A 19,214-nucleotide genomic window follows, 5' to 3' on the forward strand; every position below is an offset into this window, starting at 1 on the left:
GCCCTCTACAAGGAGAGGAAAGAGCGACCCTGACCCCCCTCCGTGGACCCCGCTATTCACCACCCGAGCTCCGCCATGAACGATGAGTCCCACACGTGCGACTGGGGACCAAACCAACGACCATTGTCAGGTGCTGCACCACGGAGCACCCCCTTCCTCTGACGGTCAGGTACCCAGCTGGAATGTGTGTGTGTGTGTGTGTGTGTGTGTGTGTGTGTGTGTGTGTGTGTGTGTGTGTGTGTGTGTGTGTGTGTGTGTGTGTGTGTGTGTGTGTGTGTGTGTGTATGCATATGCCTGGTGTTGGCGCAGTGGTTAGGGCAGCGGCTTGGGATCGAAAAGGTCCTGAGTTCAAGCCCCATTGGGCCACTGAATTAATACACCAGGGGGTTGACTCAGCCTGTCATCCTTCCGAGGTCGGCGAAGTGAGTACCAGTGTACTGGGCCGGTGTATACCCCGGTTAAAATAGGTGTACCATATCCCAGCAGCCAGCAGCTCGTCTCTCACCTCGGCTGTGAGGGTCCAATAAGGAACTCTGGGTTTGTTTTCATTTGTGTGTGTGTCTGCGTGTGGGCCCGTCTTATAAGTAGAAACTGTTTTAGTGTTTGTTTTTGATCATTGTTAATATTAATTGCATATCCGCGTTGTCTTTCCTGTGTCTTTCTGCTTACTGTAAATAAATCATGTTAGAAATGTCCCCAGTTCGTTTCCGTCCTTTCTTGAATTAGTCCAGCATGGTTCGGATCTGAGTTTAGGCGGGGTTTTATCCCCGGTAATCGGACAATTGTAGCCGGGACGTCCTAGGCAGGCCCGCTCGACTGCATCCGAGCCGGAAAGGTGGGTGGCAGAGTGGTAGTCGGTCGGTGTAATTTTACCGCTGCCGGTGGAGTGAATCCGGTTCGGCCAGCCGTTCCGAGGGCGTGGATCCCTGGTAGCCGAGACCGCGTGGTTACTTAGGTACATTGGATCGAGACAAAATAACCCTACACCACGCGGTTGAGATATTGGCGTTCCACGATCGGTTAAACGACCCGCTAGCTCGCGGAGTTATCCGAGCGACGGCCTACAATTCCAGGGAGTCTGGTAGAGACGACGTAACCTCCCCCACCTTGTAGTCGTTCTCGCCACCAGATCTCTGGTCCACAAATATATATATATATATATATATATATATATATATATATATATATATATATATATATATATATATATATATATATATTTATATATTTATATATATATATATATATATATATATATATATATATATATATATATATATATATATATATATATATATATATATATATATATATATATATATATTTATATATATATATATATATATATATATATATATATATATATATATATATATATATATATATATATATATATATATATATATATATATATATATATATATATATATATATATATATATATATATATATATATTTATTTATATATATTTATTTATATATATATATTTATTTATATATATATATATATATATATATATATATATTTATATATATATATTTATATATATATATATACCGTATTTTCACGACCAAAAGGCGCACCGTGCCAAAAGGCGCAGTCTCAGTTGTGTGTGCCGTTCCTGTATTTGACACACACATAAGGCGCTCCTCACGATAGGGCGCGGAGTTTTTTTTTTTTTTTTTTTTTTTTTGTACCTTGGTCGAGGCTCGTATGAGAGCTAACACACAACTCACAGCAAGGAGGCATGAGACAAGAGGGGCGGGAGTGGAAGGGACAAAACAGTGGGGAACAGACACATTAGGTGAACTGTGGAAGGGAGTGGGATGGGGATGGGACGGGGAACATGGCGAGGGGAAGATGGACATTAAAGGGACTTTCAGGAAGGAAAGCAGGAGAATTGAAGGAAGTGGGCTTGGGTGGATTATCGGGGGTAGAAAAGATCGAGGATTTGGATGGGGGAAGATAAGAGGTGGTGGTGAACAGCTGTTTTGAAAGCCTGAAGGGAAGAATGGGAAAGAATAGAGTGAGGAAGTTTATTCCAAAGGCGGGAAAAAGAGGAATGAAAGAGTGAAGATGAGCAGTGATTCGTGATTTTGGTAGTTTTACCAGAAGGGGTTGTTGGCGGACCTTGAGCGCCCTGTGGAAATGTGGTTGGGACAAATCGCAGAGAGAGCAGGGGGGGCAAGGCTGGAGAGGAGTCGGTAGAAGACAGAAAGACCACCGACCAACCTGCGGTGATTGAGTGAGAGGCCCAAAGACTCAGCTTCATTGCGGGAGATGCCAATGATCTTAAAAGCCCTGGTTTCGACAGCGTGAAGTCGAGAAAGGTGGGAGGCAGGAGCACCAGCCCAGAGGGGAGAGCAGTACTCCATCAGGCTACGGACAAAAGCTTTGTAAGTGGTCAGGAGCTCAAGAGGGCCGAGGAAGGACTTTGCACGACGGAGGATTCCCAGTCGGCGACTGGCTTTTGAGGCAAGGTTGGAAATGTGACTTTCCCAGGAAAGGTCATGGCAGATAGTGAGACCCAGAAGCTTGAAAGAAAAGACTTCTTCCAGAGGATTGTTGAGAAAGTGGATGGGGGGGTTTTGTAAACGGTCCTTTCGAAGAGACATAGTGAGAGTGTGAGATTTGTCTGGATTGAAAGACATGTTCCACGTGTTGGACCAGTTTGTGATTTTATCCAGATCTGCAGTGAGCGAAGAAGCTGCTGCTTGCCGGTCTGAGGGATGACAGATGGTACGGCAGAGGGTTGAGTCATCGGCAAAGAGAAATAGAGGATTTTCCAGAGAGTCCGAGAGATCATTGATGAAAACCAGAAAAAGAACAGGGCCCAGAACGCTACCTTGAGGAACTCCAGCCTGCACAGGAAGAGGGGATGAAAGAACTCCATTTAGGGCCACACGTTGACTGCGACAGGAGAGGAAGTCTGCGAGCCATGAGTGGAGATGGCCTTGAATACCATGGGCAGAGAGTTTGGTGAGTAGGGCAGGTTTTATATGAATATCCTCTACGTACGGTGCCAGTAGGGCAGGTTTTATATATATATATATTTATATATATATATATATATATATTTATTTATATATATTTATTTATATATTTATTTATATAAATACTAAAACAATCAAATACCGGTAATAGTCTTTAATCAAATCCATCGAAATCCTCATCCTCTGTTTCGGAATCGAACTGCGCTAAACCCAACCTAGCAGGTCCACCTTCCTCGCCGTCAGAGTCACTTTCTGCACCGTGCGGCTCCTCCGAAATGATGCCGGCTTTAGCGAAAGCTCGGACAACAGTGCCAGCAGACACGTTAGCCCAGGCATCAACAATCCAGTGGCAAACTGTGGCGTAACTCGCCCGGCACTGCCTTCCACCCTTTGTGAAGCTGTGCTCTCCTTCGGTCATCCACCGCTCCCACGCCGCTCGCAGCCTCACTTTGAACGGCCGGTTCACGCCGATGGCTCGGCTGGATCCGTTTGTCGCAGATGTGCTTGCTGCAGTAGGAGCGGAAGTTTTCCATCATTTCTTGATAATCCGCCGGACGTTGCTGCGCTATCGTAGTCCTGGTCCGGATGGAAAAATGGCACCGTTTCATGAAGCGAAAGCACCAAGACGGACCTCCGTGGAAATGTTCGATTTTCATTTCCTCCGCTATCGATACTGCCTTCAGTCGGATCGTGACCGTCGAAACGCTCCTCCCACTTGCTCTTTGCTCAACGATCCACTGCTCAAGTCTTTCCTCCAACTCTGGCCACCTCGCCTTGTTTCCACGGAAACTCAGCTGCGTCTTCTTCACCTGTCGCAGCTCGTTTTCCAGCTTCCTCCACTTTCGAACCATCGACTCGTTGATCTGGAAAATTCTCGCCGCGACGCGATTCCCATGTTCCTCCGCATAGCTGATCGCCTTCAGTTTAAACTGAGCTTCATAAGCGTGTCTCTTTGCCATTTTCGGGGTTGTTAAAACAGCAATGTTCTGCATACCGCACATACCTGTTCTTTTATACACACAAAGGGCGCACTGCACTATAGGGCGCGTCGCACATTTTGACAAAAATCTAAGACGTTTATATGCGCCTTATAGTCGTGAAAATACGGTATATTTATTTATATATATATTTATTTATATATATATATATTTATTTATATATATTTATATATTTATATATATTTATATATATATATATATATATATATATATATATATATATATATATATATATATATATATATATTGTTGCGAATTCGCGTCCGCCGGCGTGCGATCGGCCACGTAACTCGAATCGCGACCGCGTCGCCCACCGGACGGACAATTCAGGGTGCTGTTGTATAGAATATTGTATAGTATAGTATACAAACCCGTTGTATAGAATGAATTTATGTGATCCATTCGAGCTGCGATCCTCCAGTTAGCCATTTTTCTGTTCTATCTTTTATTTCAAACAAACAGCATCTCAACAACCACGCCATCCCCATCACAGCGCCAACCATACTACAACCATCCCACCTCCACCATCTACGCTACCACATCTTCGCCACTACGTCCGCTTCCGAACGGCAAACAAAGGCGCCAAGGAGGGAACTGCGAGAATGCGCGGGTTTCCCTGCCTGTTTCTCCCGCCTGATCTTCCCCGCGCTTTGGAGTGGAGGAGGGGCGTTGCAGGTCAAAGGTCAGAGGTCATGTATTTAGGGGTCTCATTTTTGGGGGAATAATTCTCTGGCCCAGAGCCAAAAACTGACTTCCCCGGCCCCCGCAAGGGGCGGAGTGGAGGGAGAGCGTGAGGGAACGCCCTTTTCGGGAACCCTCTCGAAGGAAGGTGGAGCCGAGGGCGGGGCGAAGGGCGGAGCCCCGCGCTATAAAAGACAGACACGGGTGGGGCGCTCGGTGCCTTTTCCTCTTCCGCCTCTTCCTCTTCGTCTTCTTTTCGTCTTGGCTGGTGGTCTGGTCTGGTCTTCAGTTGGTCTTCAGTTGGTCGAGGGTTGGTGGAGTTGGTACGAGAGTCTGGATCTCGAGGGAAGAGGTCCTGCGCCCGCAGCTTGGCCAGCGGCCCTGTCATGAAGGCACTGACGGGAGACGCGGCAGCGCCTGTTGTGAGGTGGACCTGCGCGTCCGGACGGGGAGTGCCGGAGAGGGTTCGCCGGCCGCGAGAGAGGTCGGGGCCAGGCGCAACCACGCTGACGGTTGTGGGAGAGGGACTCACCAGCCATAAAAGGGAAGTCTCGACTTCTTTCTTTCTTTTCCTTCCTTTGCTTTTTGTATATGTGTGTTTTGTTGTGTTCCTATGTGTGTTGGCGCCGTCTGTGAAGTAGAACTGCGTAAGTGTTGCCGTGTGTCGGTCGTAGTCGGTTGTAGCTCTGCATTTGCTTTTGTTGCATGACTGTTTTAACTGTTATATGTGCATTTTTGACTGTATGGCTGTATATACGTGCTTGTCTGTGTGTGTTTGTGTGTGAATAAAATGCTTGCTTGTTGAACTGTGCCCGCTCTGCTTCCTCTCTTTTCTTTTTTTATTGACCCTCCATCTTGCATCACGTAAGGGGTTCGTAGTGGGTGCAACATCCCGGTAATTAATCTGTACCGTCAAGGCGGACGATAACACCGCTCAGTTATCACTGTAGCACGGAACGGACCGCTTAAGCGGTTCGTGTCCGGAGTCCGCCTGTGGCGTGGTACGATCGCCCGGTCGACCATTCGCGCAGGTACTTAGGTAGATCGAATTTGGCGAGCAACCCTATCCTGCGCGGGTGGGCAATTGGCACGATCGTGGTGAGGTTAAACCCCCACCCGTGACTAGCTCCCGACGTTGTTCCGAGAGGGTCATGACTGAATTGTCCTTCCGGTGGGCGACGTGCCGCAATTCGAGTTACGTGGCCGTTCGCACGCCGGCGGGCGCGAATTCGCAACTATATATATATATATATATATATATATATATATATATATATATATATATATATATATATATATATATATATATATATATATATATATATATATATATATATATATATATATATATATATATATATATATCCGAGCTGAGGTATCCAGCATTACCTGGGATAAATTTCCCATTATTTCCCCAGTTTAATTTTCTGTTGCTCTGGCTGTTGCATATCGTTCATGGTAAGCTTCAAGGCGTGATTGTCTTTTTTGTGAGCTTTCCTGCTTCCGCGTTTTTTTTCTGGCTGCTGACGTAGATCTGCCTAAACTTGCCCGTTTTATTGGTGACATGGTAAAGTTGTTGGGATTTTCGAAAACTGCAAAAAAAGTCAAATTAACTTCCTGTAACAACCATTACGCACATGATGGGACCTGATGTTGCAGAAAATGACGGGACGATTTTCAGGAAAATGCACCAAAATCTGGAATTGTGCCAAATCGAACACTTGTTCATGTTGCAGATCCCGTGTGCTTCACACTCCTTTCTTGGTAGCTCTCGGTCAAATGGTTTGCGCTTTCATCAAGGACAGACAGGCCTACATATATATAAATAAATATATATATATATATATATATATATATATATATATATATATATATATATATATATATATATATATATATATATATATATATCATGAAAGCCATGGAAAAGCATGTATCGTATCGACATCCCGCAAAGACACTGCTGCATAAGAAGCCAAAAAAACAGTGGAACGCAATCAATTGTGAACTTCCAGGAAACTGTTACATTTATGTTTATTTAATTTACACTTCATATACACATTGAAGATACTATCTGCTTTCTTTGACCAACTAACTTTTTTGGAAGATCTCTGATTGTATTTGGGAACTACATTTTACTGTCTTGCATTTCGTTGATATTTTCCTCCTCTGGATCATGTATTATCCATGGGTATAACACCTGCGCTTGTTTTAATGTCATTCTTCAGGGCGCACTTTGGGTTTGAGAATTTTTTTGGCGGTCCGTCTGCCTTGAGTGTCAAGGCATCGGACAAGTTGGCACGCCTTGAGGAGCAGCGGGAGGATGTCATGTTTGTGCTTTTATCAGACGTTTGGCTTGATCATTTTGAGGTTTTGGAGAAGCTGCGGATTATATTCACTGGTACAGAAAGACCTTGAATGCCATTGCTTTTCTCAAAATCATATCGACAAGTTCTTACTTTGTCTCTTCTTTCCCTCCATTTATCCATTTTTTTTTTATCCACACATTTTATCACTAAGAGAAAATGTTTGTGAATTTTCCTTTTGTTTGAATCCATTATTTTTTTTTCCTTTCTTTCTTTCACATGAGAGAGAGGGAAAATATTCACTTTTTGTTCCATTGTCAACTTCCAGGTACTTGCATTTGTAGTCGTGCCCAGGTGCCTCCTGATAAGACACCTGGTTGATTAGCTGTTTGATTGCTGTCTTTATTGCTCTGCAGGTTATTCACCTGAACCTCCAACCTGCTTTATCCTCTGCGGTAACTTTTCCTCCAAGCCATATGGACCAAACTACATAAAAACTCTAAGAGGTGATTAAAAACTGTTCTTTTACTCAGCAGGACACTCTGCCTGCACAACATTTGGTTTTGTTTCCCAAAGACACCAATATCATTCCTCTTTTATACTTGCACAACTCTACATACAAATTGGCGCTTCGACAGGGTCTGCTGATGTGGACCCGCTGTGCCCGAAGCGATGTGCTTTGCAAATAGCCAAATTAAAGGAAATCGTGCTCAACTGGATGGCGTAGCCTCCCTCGTTCAAGATTGAAATCCTGCCGGTCTCTTAAATTAAATATTTTAAACAAATTTAGGTTTTTCAAAATGTGCCCGTAATTTTAACAAACTCCCCCAGGGATTGATTCAAGAAACCAGGCCGGTTTGTGCACGCTCACAAGGAGGCGATAACCATGTGACGTGTATACTTAAGAAATAATAGGTTTATTGAAAAAGAGGACAAGACGACACTTGCAGAGAATCCCAAACACAAGACGAATAATATATAACTCGAGCGAAGTTGATGGTGCGCCATTGCAGAGCCCCACGCTTCCCACTTAAAGCAAAGTTGAAAACTTACAAAAAGTTGTCCCCACCCGCTGGGGCATGAACTAGGGGTCGAATCCAAAAAACGTTACATATTTCATGCATCCCCCCCCCCCCCCATTGTTGATTGCATATAATATGTTTCATAAAAAAAGTTTTTTAAATGTGCCCGTAATTGCATGTTTTTTTTGGTATTTGACTTTATGACCAGGCCCCAGGGAACAGGGCCAAAAATGATGCTGCTCTTGCAACTTCTTGCCATGTTACGATCCTAACTATCAAGTTTGGTGAATTTCTACACAACCCTTTAGGAATAGATAGACAGAGACAGACAGACAGATAGATAGAGCCCATTACAATATTTCCCAGTTTTAGCCAAAGCTCGCCAGAGAGCATATTCTCTTTCGAGTTGTGGTCATTCTTTTTAACGGAAATTGTTCTTTTCACAGAATCATTCAAAACTCTAGGAACCATTATTTCTGAGTTTCCCGATATTCTGCAGAGGTGAGTAATCACGGTGAGCATCACGTCATGGTAATTCTGCAGCATCATCACCCAGGGAGGGAAATGTCATTTGCATTTTGATAGACATCTGTCTTCATTGGCGCATCACCGTGCTATCTTGCAAGAATGCTTGTGGTGTGCGGGCAGTGTATCGCAACTATCACGCATGTTTACTTGCTTTAAGTTGTTCTGTCATCATCGCCGACGTCACGACTCGCTTGTTACTGCAGGAGCCGATTTGTGTTCATACCTGGACCAGATGATCCAGGACCCGGAACCATTCTGCCAAGGTAGAATATGTGCAGTGCTCAAGATTTTCCATCACTCTTTCAACCTTTTGTTTTATTTTCTGACAGATAAAGCCAGCAAGGCAATGCCATCACCATTGGCGAACATATTGGACCAGGATTGAATTCCGACTTTGGCTCGCTGGTTGCTTCATTACTGAGGTTCTGGTTCAGTGGCCCTGAAGATTACGGCAGGGATTTGCAGTTTGTTTCACGGTGATGGCGACAACCATCCACTCTTTGTGAAATACACCGTGGGATTGTCAGCATCAAAAAGTTAATGCTCGCAAACGGGATGTCCGGCTTAACGTCCATCCGAGACAACCATAAACTGTCAGCCCAGTGTTTCACAGGCAGGGCGATTCATCAATGTGTGTGCCGTCCCTCGGATGGACGTAAAACTTGGCGTCCCGTTTGCCAGTATCCGTTGGTGGATGTTAAAGATCCCACGGTGTCCTTCGCGATGGGTCGGCAAGCCAGCACTGTGGTCAAAATTCGAAATTCCTGCCCTAACCAGCAGAGGGCATTGCATCAGGGGCACAGCCACGCCCTCAGCCAATGATGCTACCCCGCCCATTGTGTTGCACACGAACAAAGAAGAAGAATGAAAGTCATAAATCATATATATATATATATATATATATATATATATATATATATATATATATATATATATATATATATATATATATATATATATATATATATATATATATATATATATATATATATATATATATATATATATATATATATGTGTGTGTGTGTGTGTGCATGAATGTGATCCTGAACTATCTCCACAGGCCTCCTCTTGCAGATTTTATCACCACAGAGTTCACACAGCAAGTGCCATCAGCTGTTTTTGCCACAAACCCCAGCAGGTTCGTTGGTACAAGTGGGATGGGTTTTTCCAATACGGGGATATAGACATTTGGTGGTGATTTTCATTTATTTATTTATTTGTTTCATACAATCTTTTCATTCGATGACTTCACAACCTTTTTTATTCCGAGCTCAGAAAAAAATCTTTCTTCTGCAGAATACAGTACTGCACACAGGAGATCGTGGTGTTTCGAGAAAACCTTGTGAGCAAGATGTGCAGAAATTGCATCCAGTTTCCCAGCGATAAGATGAGCATCCCAAACCATGTGCGTGCTGGCTTTTATACATCGATTTGCATTTTCACTTGTTCTGCTACCGTACGTGCTGAAACGTATCTACAATTCCATGTCTGCAGTCTCATACATTATGACTGACAGAGCATCCGGTGCGTACTTAATGTACAATTCTTGTGGAAACTGACCTTGTGCAAACTACATGCGATTTTAACGGGCGGGATCCAAGCATCACAAAGTAGTATCGGACTCGATGGCGTAACGGTAAGAGCATCCGCTCTGGGTCTGGCACGTTGGTGGTTCAAACCCTGGCGGAATCCTACCAAGCACTTTAAAAATGGTACATGCTGCTTCCTTGCTTGATGCTCAGAATTTATAAAAGAAAGAGCACGGACAAACAGCCATCGGTTGGTAATATAGCAGAGGCTTTGATGGGCTTAATGACCTCCTTCTGCATCAAAGTTAATTGTAAGGAAACTCATATTATATGACGTTCTGGTTGCTGGCTGTCCCATCTGATAATATTAGTTGGTGGACTCCCCTCACTTGGTGGTACATTCATTTGTAGACTTTTCGATCTATGAATCCTCCACTTTTCCTTTTACATATGTACATGTGGGAAAATTAAGATCCTGGTGTTGGTGCAGTGGTTAGGGCAGCGGCTTGGGATCCAAAAGGTCTTGAGTTCAAGCCCCGTTGGGCCACTGAATTAATACACAAGGGGTTGACTCAGCCTGTCATCCTTCCGAGGTCGGCGAAATGAGTACCAGTATACTGGGCCGGTGTATACCCCGGTTAAAATAGGTGTACCATATCCCTGTGTCGTAAGAGGCGACCAGGGTTGCATCAGGAAGGGCATCCGGCGTAAAACATGTGCCAAATCACTAAGCGGATCACACACGCGATGAATTTTGGATATTCGAATACGATCCCGAGACCAAACGGCAGAGTCGTCAGTGGAAAAGTCCGGCATCACCAAGACCAACGAAAGCAAGGACGTCGAAGTCGAAGGTCAAGGTGATGCTCATCACGTTTTTTGACATCAGGGGCATCATCGACTTCGAGTTTCTACCACAGGGTCAAACAGTGAATCAATACGTGTACAAGGAGATCAAATTAAAATTTTATTGCACGAGTCAAAAACAAACACAATATGCATCACTTACAAAGCACAAATCCACTGTACACAATCAGATTTCAGAATAACTTGATGGATGTTAAGTGTGACACAACTTACCCAGGCAAAAATGCCACATTTAGAACTATAGTATGTGAGAGTTTTACTCTCATATACTATAGTTGATAACAGCCCTACTATAGTAGTCTGCAGAGAATTACTGCAGGAAAGGAATGCTATTTTTGCCTGGGTTACACAAACAAAATAGCAGGAAGTGAAAAGGGGCGAGAGAGATGCCAGACTTCACTTCACTTCACATTCCACCAGCATGAGTGCTTTCGGAGAGGTTAGTATGCAAATCGTCATTTCGGCACTGAAAAAGGTTCCAGTGATGTGAGAGAATGGAATGATGCAAATGATGAGCTTTCTTGTGAAAAGATGAGTCCCACAAAATAATGAATTAGACATCTCTGCAATCAACACAAACATTTAAATATAACAAGTGCAAGCTGTTTGACAAACTCCTTGGCGGTATCAAGTTGCCGTTGTAATCAAGTAGGGGTGCTAAATGATCCTTAAGTGTCTGGTGGGGCTTTGTTTTGTTGGCTTTGTGGTGAGCAGCTCAATCCTCCTTCCCCAAAAAGCACAATTGTTGTTGACATTCACCTATTGTGTTTGCAGTTTGTACGGACAATACTCAGCCAGGCTCACCTGACGCCACTGCCCCTGTCCGTGAGCCCTGTGCACTGGGCTTACGACTTCGCCCTGTCTATCTATCCCCTACCAGACATGATCGTGTTCGCCGATACATACGACCCCTTCAACATCACCCACAACGACTGCATCTGCGTCAATCCGGTAACACACTCTTGGCTCTTTGCTCGTGGAATGGAGCGGTCCGTTTAAACCACTTTCGGATACATTCTTCTTTCTCCGCTGGAGTTGCTATTTTGAAAGGCTTTAGAAATATTTCACATGATTAATGGTACTTTAAATTCTTCATTATTTCAGAGCTCAGTGTAAAATGGCTTTCATGCAATACTGATAAATCGGAAGACCAAGAAGGAACCCAAAGAAGTAATAAGCAAAGATTGAGTCATCAGCAGGAACCTGGATAGGATTCGGGTTTCAGCCGCTACTCCACAACCCTGAAAACCCATCCAGGCGCAGTCAAGTGAGCCTTGCAGAAAAATTTCTGTAATAATTCACTTCTCCTTCGAGAGATAGATAAAGAAAGAGAGGAATAGAGAATAAAAGAGACAAGTCTGAAGACGACGATGGTTCACGAGCGGTATTTGACGATGTAGATTGTTTCAGAAGTCAAGGATGAGACAATGTGATAATTTTTGACCAAGTTACGACTGTATTACCAAGTTACCAAGACCAAGTACGACTGACAGGTTATTAGCTGCAAAATGTTGAAAACCCGGTTTCGTTCAACAACTTTCAAAATTTGACCTTTGCATAACATTTAAAGGTCACAAAACAATGTTGTGGACATTAAAATAAGGAAACAGGATACGTGCTATAGCTTATTGGAGTTAGTTCGTCGAAAAAGGTCGGAAACCCGGTTCGAGTCCAACAACTTTGAAAATTTGACCTTTGTGAATTTTAAAGGTCATAGGTCAAGGATTATGACCTTTGGTGCAAAACTTCCTTTGGAACATTCCAGGAACAATATGATGTCATATGGGCTATATGGCATTTCGCACTCCTCGGATTATCCATACTTTCATGAAATCAGCGTAAAAATAAACTTGAAGGGGGCGCCACGGGCAAGGTGTTCGAGATGGAGCAAAATCGTTTCAAGACTTAAGGTGGGGAATAACCTCAAGATTATGCATAAAAATTGTCATCCTAGCTCTCAAAGTTTGGGTGGTCGTATGATTTTTATGTCGAAATTCGCAATTTTCTAAGTTCGTGACCTTGTGACCTTGACCTTGGGACGAAAATGAAAAATCGAGCTCCATGGGGCTATGCAGGTGCCATTGTGCGAACCAAATACCGAAACCCCTGTCAGATTCGACAAACCCCCTCGGGCCTCGGAGAAGATGCAAATTGAAATCGGCTACCCCCTAAAAACACGTTTTTTGGGCGTGGCTCCGCCCATAATTGGCGCACCACGCCCATTCTCAGGAAAACATAACTAGATCATGATATAAACCTCCCACCAAAATTTTATCAGGATCGGATCAAAACCCACGGAGCTATGCTCGGGACAGACAAACAGACAGACACACACACACCAATAACGAATATAGTGGTCACTTATTTTTTTTGTGAAAATATTTTTTTCGTGAACCAATGAAAGAGAAGAAAAAGTAAAAATAAAGATAATTATGAAATAAATAAATAAAATAATGAATAAAGATTTGTGGAAAAAAAAAATGAGAAAGAAATGTGAAAGCAACAAAGAACAAAGATGTCGGGAAGGACCCGGACAGATAGATTTCAGCAGTTACTCCCCAGGCTCAAACACAGCAACAGGTACAAGCTACCTCGGTGACTTTCATAACTTTGTAAGATAATAAAATGATTTCCATAACTTCGTAAGTTCACAGTTCAATTTTAAAGGGCCACTGACATGATTTCACCTTTTTGGGGCTCTGAAATCAAGTTATTACACAACTCGGTTGAAGTTGAATTTTTGAAAATAATTGCACAACATTGAGCTCTGAAAGTAGGGCTTCATCTCATGGGGAGAGGGTGAGGTTGGGGGCTCCATTTAACCAGTGAAGGTCCATGTCACGAGTGGCGGGGTCAATCTTGCAACTTCAAACCGGCATCTAATACATGACCACAAGGAGACTTGATTATTTCATTGTTCTATGTTGTCCCTCAGCATTGGTCCTCAATTTTGTTGCCCCCCTTTCCACCATCTGTGTCGTTTGTTTCATAACTCCGTGGAATTTTGCAATTGTGGATTTTATTAACTTATCTGGAATTGGAATTACATCCAGACGCAGTTGGAATTCCACATAAGGTATTGTCATCGTGCATTGCCGTCTGTCCGCCCATCCGTCTCCTCTTTAGATTTCTCCGGCCAAACTGCAGGGCCGATCCGGCTGAAATTTGGCAGCAACGTTCCGCTCCTGACTGGTAACGAGGATTGCAAAGCTTGTTCTGGTCACGTGACTTTAAGTAGGTCAAAATGGCCGACCATAAATTCCTTCAAAAATCTTCTTCTCCAGACCCACCAGTCAGAACGTTACCAAATTTGGGCGACAACATATTAGGACAGGGTCGCGATACTAAATTGCCGAGGTCATGCTAATCACGTGACCGGAGGCGTGTCAAAATGGCGGACTTCGTAAATTTTTGTGAAAATCATGTAAATTCCTTCAAAAATCTTCCTCTCTAGACCCAACAGTCAGAATGCTACCAGATTTTGGTTACAACATTAGGCCAGGGCCCAAATGTTCTACAGTTCTAATAGTCCTTTTTTTTTTATCCTTCCATTTGATTTTCAACACAAAGGACGTCATTTCCACCTTTTAGTTTATATTTTTTTTAATTTCGTTGCAACACTCGATTGTATTTGGTTCGTGTGTTCCCCCATTATGGATTAGGTGCCCTTTTCAGAAGCCAGTGTTGTCACATCTATTGGGCTTCTTGAGCTGATATCCCGCCTGTTTAGCTGAGGATACTCGATTGTATTCCGATAAAGAAAACGTTCCGGCCCGCACACCAACCATAATTTGTTTCCCTTCTCCCGACAGTTTGTCTCATCCAAGTCAAAAGTTGAATAGTTCACAAACAAATCCAGCGATGTCGCTCTTTCTATCGCCAATCGCACAGTTTACCCGTGCATCCCATTCCACTGTTTTTTTGCTCCAGAGTTTACAGGAAGAGTGGCGTCCGTGTCAGTTTGAAATGTTGTGTTGCATTCGTTTTGAAAAAGTTCTCACCAACTTTCGGTTGAAATACAACGAAAAGCTCATCCGTTCATTTTTATCGCAAAAACTCGGGAGGGGGTCATTTTCCGTGTCAGTGGCCCTTTGAAGTTTCATTTTGACAATTTTACTTTCACATTGTATTGCAAAAAAATACTGACCATCTATTTCGTGGCCAAAAGGCCAAGATAATGAGGGGTAACATTCAACTCGTAGTTGCGGTTTTAATGCCGATGAAATTTCTGCTTTTCCAGGGCAGCTTTTCCAGTGGTGGGTTTTGCTTCAAGGTTTATTACCCTTCCAAGAAACATATAGAGGACAGGTACAGTATGGTGAAAAGCTCGAGCTCGCAAGCAAATAAATGTTTAGTTTGTCAGATATTTTGGGTCTTCAGAATGGAAAGGTTCTGAAGCCCAATGTTGCTTTTCAAAAGTGAAGACCACCACCACCAAACAAAGCTTTCCAGCAGGCAAAGCTCATGTCTGACGTTTTGACCACCACATGGTCTTTATCAGCAATGGTGCAAGCAACCTATGCTAGGAGTTGTCACCTTCAAGTCAGGGGATTTTTTTTGGGGGGGGGGGAGGTGGGGAGGGGTGGAGGGGAAGAGGGTCATGAACCTCCCAGTCAGGGGATCTTCTTTTACTATGCAGCATAAGGTTGTGGGGTAGCGTCATTAGCTGTCGGTGCAGCTGTGCCGCTGATGTAATTCCCTCGAAAGGTTAGAGCAGGAATTTGGAATTCGGTCATGGTGCCAGCGATTGCTCGCCTACTCTCCGCGAAGACACAGTGGGATCTTTCACGTCCACCAACTCATGTCGGTAAATGGGATTCCCAGTTCAACGCTCATTCGAGGGACGATACACACATTGATGAATCGCCCTGCCTGTGAAAGACTGCGATGACGGTTTATAGCTCGGTCGAAATTCAAACCCAGACTCTCAAGCTTTGAGGGGAATGTGTGCGTACCTCGAGGCCATCTTGCCAGCTCGGTGACGAAAATTACATTTGGGCTCATGATCTGAGTATTGCAGTCAGGTGACGCCCCACCCCACCTCCTTGGGAAGATACTTAACACTTGGCAAACCATTCTTGCAGCCCCAGATGAAGACCACTCGGTGGCCAAGATATCAGACCTGAACTCCTCCTGGTGGGCAGCTTCGCCAGTTGGTGGTCCCTTCTCTTTTGAAAACGGATCTTCCACTCCACAATCGATTTTGTTGCTTTTGCCAACTTTTGGATTCCCATGAAATGACTTTCATTCTCCTTTTTCCTTTTTGCAGCCAAGTGCAAGGCACGTGACCGGTCTGGCATCGGTGAGTGTGGCCAACAAGCAAAAATAGGATGAAATACAGCACCAGCACCAGCACCAGCACCAGCACCTGCAAAGAAAAATGATTTTTATTCGATATATTTGTGCATACTAAATTGTACATGTTGCTTAAGGAGGCTTTTTTTGTATTTTCAAGTTTAAACGCACGTTGCTCAAATGCATTTCCATGCAATCCGTAATTGAAAGCAAATGGTTTTAAAAGAGGTTCCTTCAAATCGCTACATTTGTCACCTGTAATTAAATTATTAATTGGGGTTGGTTGTCGTAAGGGGGTCGAGCCATTACAAGTGTTGAGAGGACGTGTGTGTGTGTGTGTGTGTGTGTGTGTGTGTGTGTGTGTGTGTGTGTGTGTGTGTGTGTGTGTGTGTGTGTGTGTGTGTGTGTGTGTGTCTGTTTATACGATAAGGACATTGGAACACAATGGAAAACGTTTGTGTGGGATTTGAACCAGTGATCCGAGAACCTTTGCGGTGAATAAATACTGTGCAAATTTTTTTTTTTTTTTTAATAAATAGAAATCAAATTTGCAATATTTGAATCCACAATTTGTAACTGACAAACCAGGCGTAGTGGCGTGCGCCTGTAATCCGGCTACTCGGAGGCTTGGGTTGGAGGATCGCTTGAGGACGGGAGCTCTGCACTGGGCCGTGCTATGAGAGGGTGTAGGGCAGCCCGGAATCATGGCGAAACCCAATCCTTATCCCTGTGTCGTAAGAGGCGACCAGGGTCGCGTCAGGAAGGGAATCCGGCGTAAAACATGTGCCAAATCAGTATGCGGATCATAACGGATGATCCGCTGTGGCGACCCCTAACGGGAGCAGCCGAAAGACGAACAACAACAATTTGTAACCGACCATGCAGGCCTTTTTTTGAAGTCGTGAATTTGTAGAAGAGAACAGTAACAGAAAGAAACATACATGACGTCACACATGCCGCTTGTAACTGCGGCAGAGCTCCACGTCACGAACGTCGGCCCATCCACCGTTCACGATGGAATTTGCTTTGCCGCCCAATTTCTGCGACTGCAACGTGACCGTCATCTCGGCTGGAAAAAGGGACCGCGAGACCGACTTGAGAAGGTTGGCGAGTCGTGCACGTTGAGGCTCAGGACTGCAGGCACCACCATGGTGATGCATTCCGCACGAGCCCGTGTGGTGCGCCCTGGGAGCTCGGGCTATCATTACTTTGAAGCGTCCCTTCAGGCAAGACGCAGAGATCACCTGCAGACTCCAATCCCAGTTGTAGTCATCGTGGGCGCAGAAGGCGTCTGCACAGGACAACATTCTGCTCAAGGTAACGGGAGTCAGAGCCATCGCCATGTTGTGCTGCGTGGCGTGCCACGATGCCGTCTCGGTCTCGGACGAACGGCCGGCATAGTCCCGGACGAGGTCATACGTGCCGAGACACAACACGTCGCAATTCAAATGCTGGCTGTTGTTGAGGCTTGCCATGGCGTGGAGCACATGCAGAGCATCTGGGAACAAGTAGTGGTCTTCTTCCAGAAGCAATACTGGTGTGGAATTCGAAACACTGGAATGGCTCCGATCAGAGCCAAGGACATGTCGATACACAAAAAGCAATTTCCACCACCAATGGTGCTTGGTTTGAGTGTACTTCGCCTCGCGGTAGTGCCCGTAGCGATCGGCGTACGCCGCGTTGTTGCACTGAAGCCGGAGCGCAGCCGATCGAGCAGAGTCTCGCTCGCAGTCCTCGGGGTCTTGCCCCGGGAACTCTTCGGGGAAAATTTGGTGGCTGAATGGGAAATATATCTGCATCGCTCGGCAGAAGTCGACGCTTCGCACCAGGTCGTCCATGTCCTCCAGAACCAGGTCGTGGCTGAAGACCAGCAGGGCTTCTTCGATGCCTCGGACTCGGCGGAGCGATTCGATGAGCAAGCCGAGGTGCCGCACCCTGCCGTGCACCTGAACCACAATGACCACGGTGTATGTTGGACGCGTACCAGGGAACCCGTCCACATTGAGCATGGGTCTTTGGTCGTTGTGCCGCAAGATCCACTTCAGTAGATCTCCCGTCTTGTTGGGAGCGGCCGGTACGAGACCGGTGTCGAAGTATTTGATCCATTTCTGGAACTTTTCGAGGTGGAACAAAGTCCACTTGGATCCTCCTCGCGTCTGGTTTCCAGACCGCGTCGATGGACGCGAGTCCTTCATCCTGCTGATGTTGGAATATTTAACTTTCCAGTTGTTGTCCATCATGTTCATGTAGACCAGCAGCAGCCAAACGCAGAGGACGGCCACTAGGACCACGATGATCCTGCACTTGTGTATCTGACATCTCGTGTCCCGCTTCCTGGTGTGAGCGACGCAGGGTCTCCACCGCAGCTCCATGTTCCTCGGCTGGAGGAGTCACGCAGTTGTCCGACCTGCAGGAGCAGGAGGATCATTCCATCGATTAACAAATTCTCATCAAACACCGGGCCAAACAAACGAGAGGTGACGGGACGATCACAAAATCCGTTTACATAACACAGGAAAAACTGACTCACGTCGAAGAACCATTTTTTTTTCGATACAAGACTCGTCCCCTCGAGAACCGGCTGTCCACTTCCGGGTTCGCAATGTTATTTGCGTTCAAGACGTGCGGACGTTTCTTTACCCCCTTTTTCGTCATGTCCCAATTCTGGCTAGAAGCCTTTTCGATGACGTAAATAATAATGTTTATGAATAACCAGATTAGACCTCATTCTCTTGTAAGAATCTGACGTCTCCGAGCATCTTGAGGTGTATATAATATTTTAAATGACTCGGATGGTTACCTTTTTTTTTTTTAATTCGATGGAGGCTGATTTCGCAAAAATGCGCAAATGATTCGTCATCAACTTATCGGGCAAAGCAGGAATAAATTATCGTTTTAGTTATATTAAAAAAAAAAGAATTTAAAAAAAGAAATGATCCGGAGCGGTGTATGGCTGTTAGTAAAATGTTCGCTGCTGTCATGTTTTCTTCC

The 19,214-nt window shown here is 44.6% G+C and overlaps 2 protein-coding genes and 1 pseudogene across 2 annotated transcripts in view; 2 read left to right on the top strand and 1 right to left on the bottom strand.

Annotated features, from left to right (window-relative positions):
- The window catches only part of POLE2 (DNA polymerase epsilon 2, accessory subunit), a 53,758-nt gene extending 37,469 nt beyond the window's left edge, over nucleotides 1-16,289 (top strand). The window contains exons 11-19 of the mRNA XM_085871443.1: nucleotides 6,902-7,074; nucleotides 7,396-7,485; nucleotides 8,448-8,502; nucleotides 8,733-8,792; nucleotides 9,593-9,670; nucleotides 9,829-9,937; nucleotides 11,703-11,879; nucleotides 15,169-15,236; nucleotides 16,198-16,289. Of these exons, the coding sequence (XP_085727569.1) occupies nucleotides 6,902-7,074; nucleotides 7,396-7,485; nucleotides 8,448-8,502; nucleotides 8,733-8,792; nucleotides 9,593-9,670; nucleotides 9,829-9,937; nucleotides 11,703-11,879; nucleotides 15,169-15,236; nucleotides 16,198-16,216 (829 nt within the window). The 3' untranslated portion in view covers nucleotides 16,217-16,289. The remainder of the gene's footprint in view (nucleotides 1-6,901; nucleotides 7,075-7,395; nucleotides 7,486-8,447; nucleotides 8,503-8,732; nucleotides 8,793-9,592; nucleotides 9,671-9,828; nucleotides 9,938-11,702; nucleotides 11,880-15,168; nucleotides 15,237-16,197) is intronic.
- Nucleotides 11,016-18,914, bottom strand: MGAT2 (alpha-1,6-mannosyl-glycoprotein 2-beta-N-acetylglucosaminyltransferase). The gene is made up of 3 exons (XM_085871444.1): nucleotides 18,754-18,914; nucleotides 17,165-18,630; nucleotides 11,016-16,296 (listed from the first exon to the last, which is right to left on the bottom strand). The coding sequence occupies exon 2, from the start codon at nucleotides 18,593-18,595 to the stop codon at nucleotides 17,171-17,173; it is 1,425 nt and encodes a 474-aa protein (XP_085727570.1). The 5' UTR covers nucleotides 18,596-18,630; nucleotides 18,754-18,914; the 3' UTR covers nucleotides 11,016-16,296; nucleotides 17,165-17,170.
- On the top strand, nucleotides 16,807-16,947 carry LOC147033258 (signal recognition particle RNA; annotated as a pseudogene).
- Nucleotides 18,915-19,214: the final 300 nt, after the last annotated feature.

Source organism: Eptatretus burgeri, chromosome 2, assembly GCF_056783735.1.
Source record: "Eptatretus burgeri isolate ZD-2024b chromosome 2, Ebu_testis_v1, whole genome shotgun sequence".
NCBI classification, from domain to species: Eukaryota; Metazoa; Chordata; class Myxini; order Myxiniformes; family Myxinidae; genus Eptatretus; species Eptatretus burgeri.

Bases quoted from the DNA above. Each gene is read 5' to 3' on its own strand.
- MGAT2 (XM_085871444.1), bottom strand. From the start codon at position 18,595: ATGGAGCTGCGGTGGAGACCCTGCGTCGCTCACACCAGGAAGCGGGAC.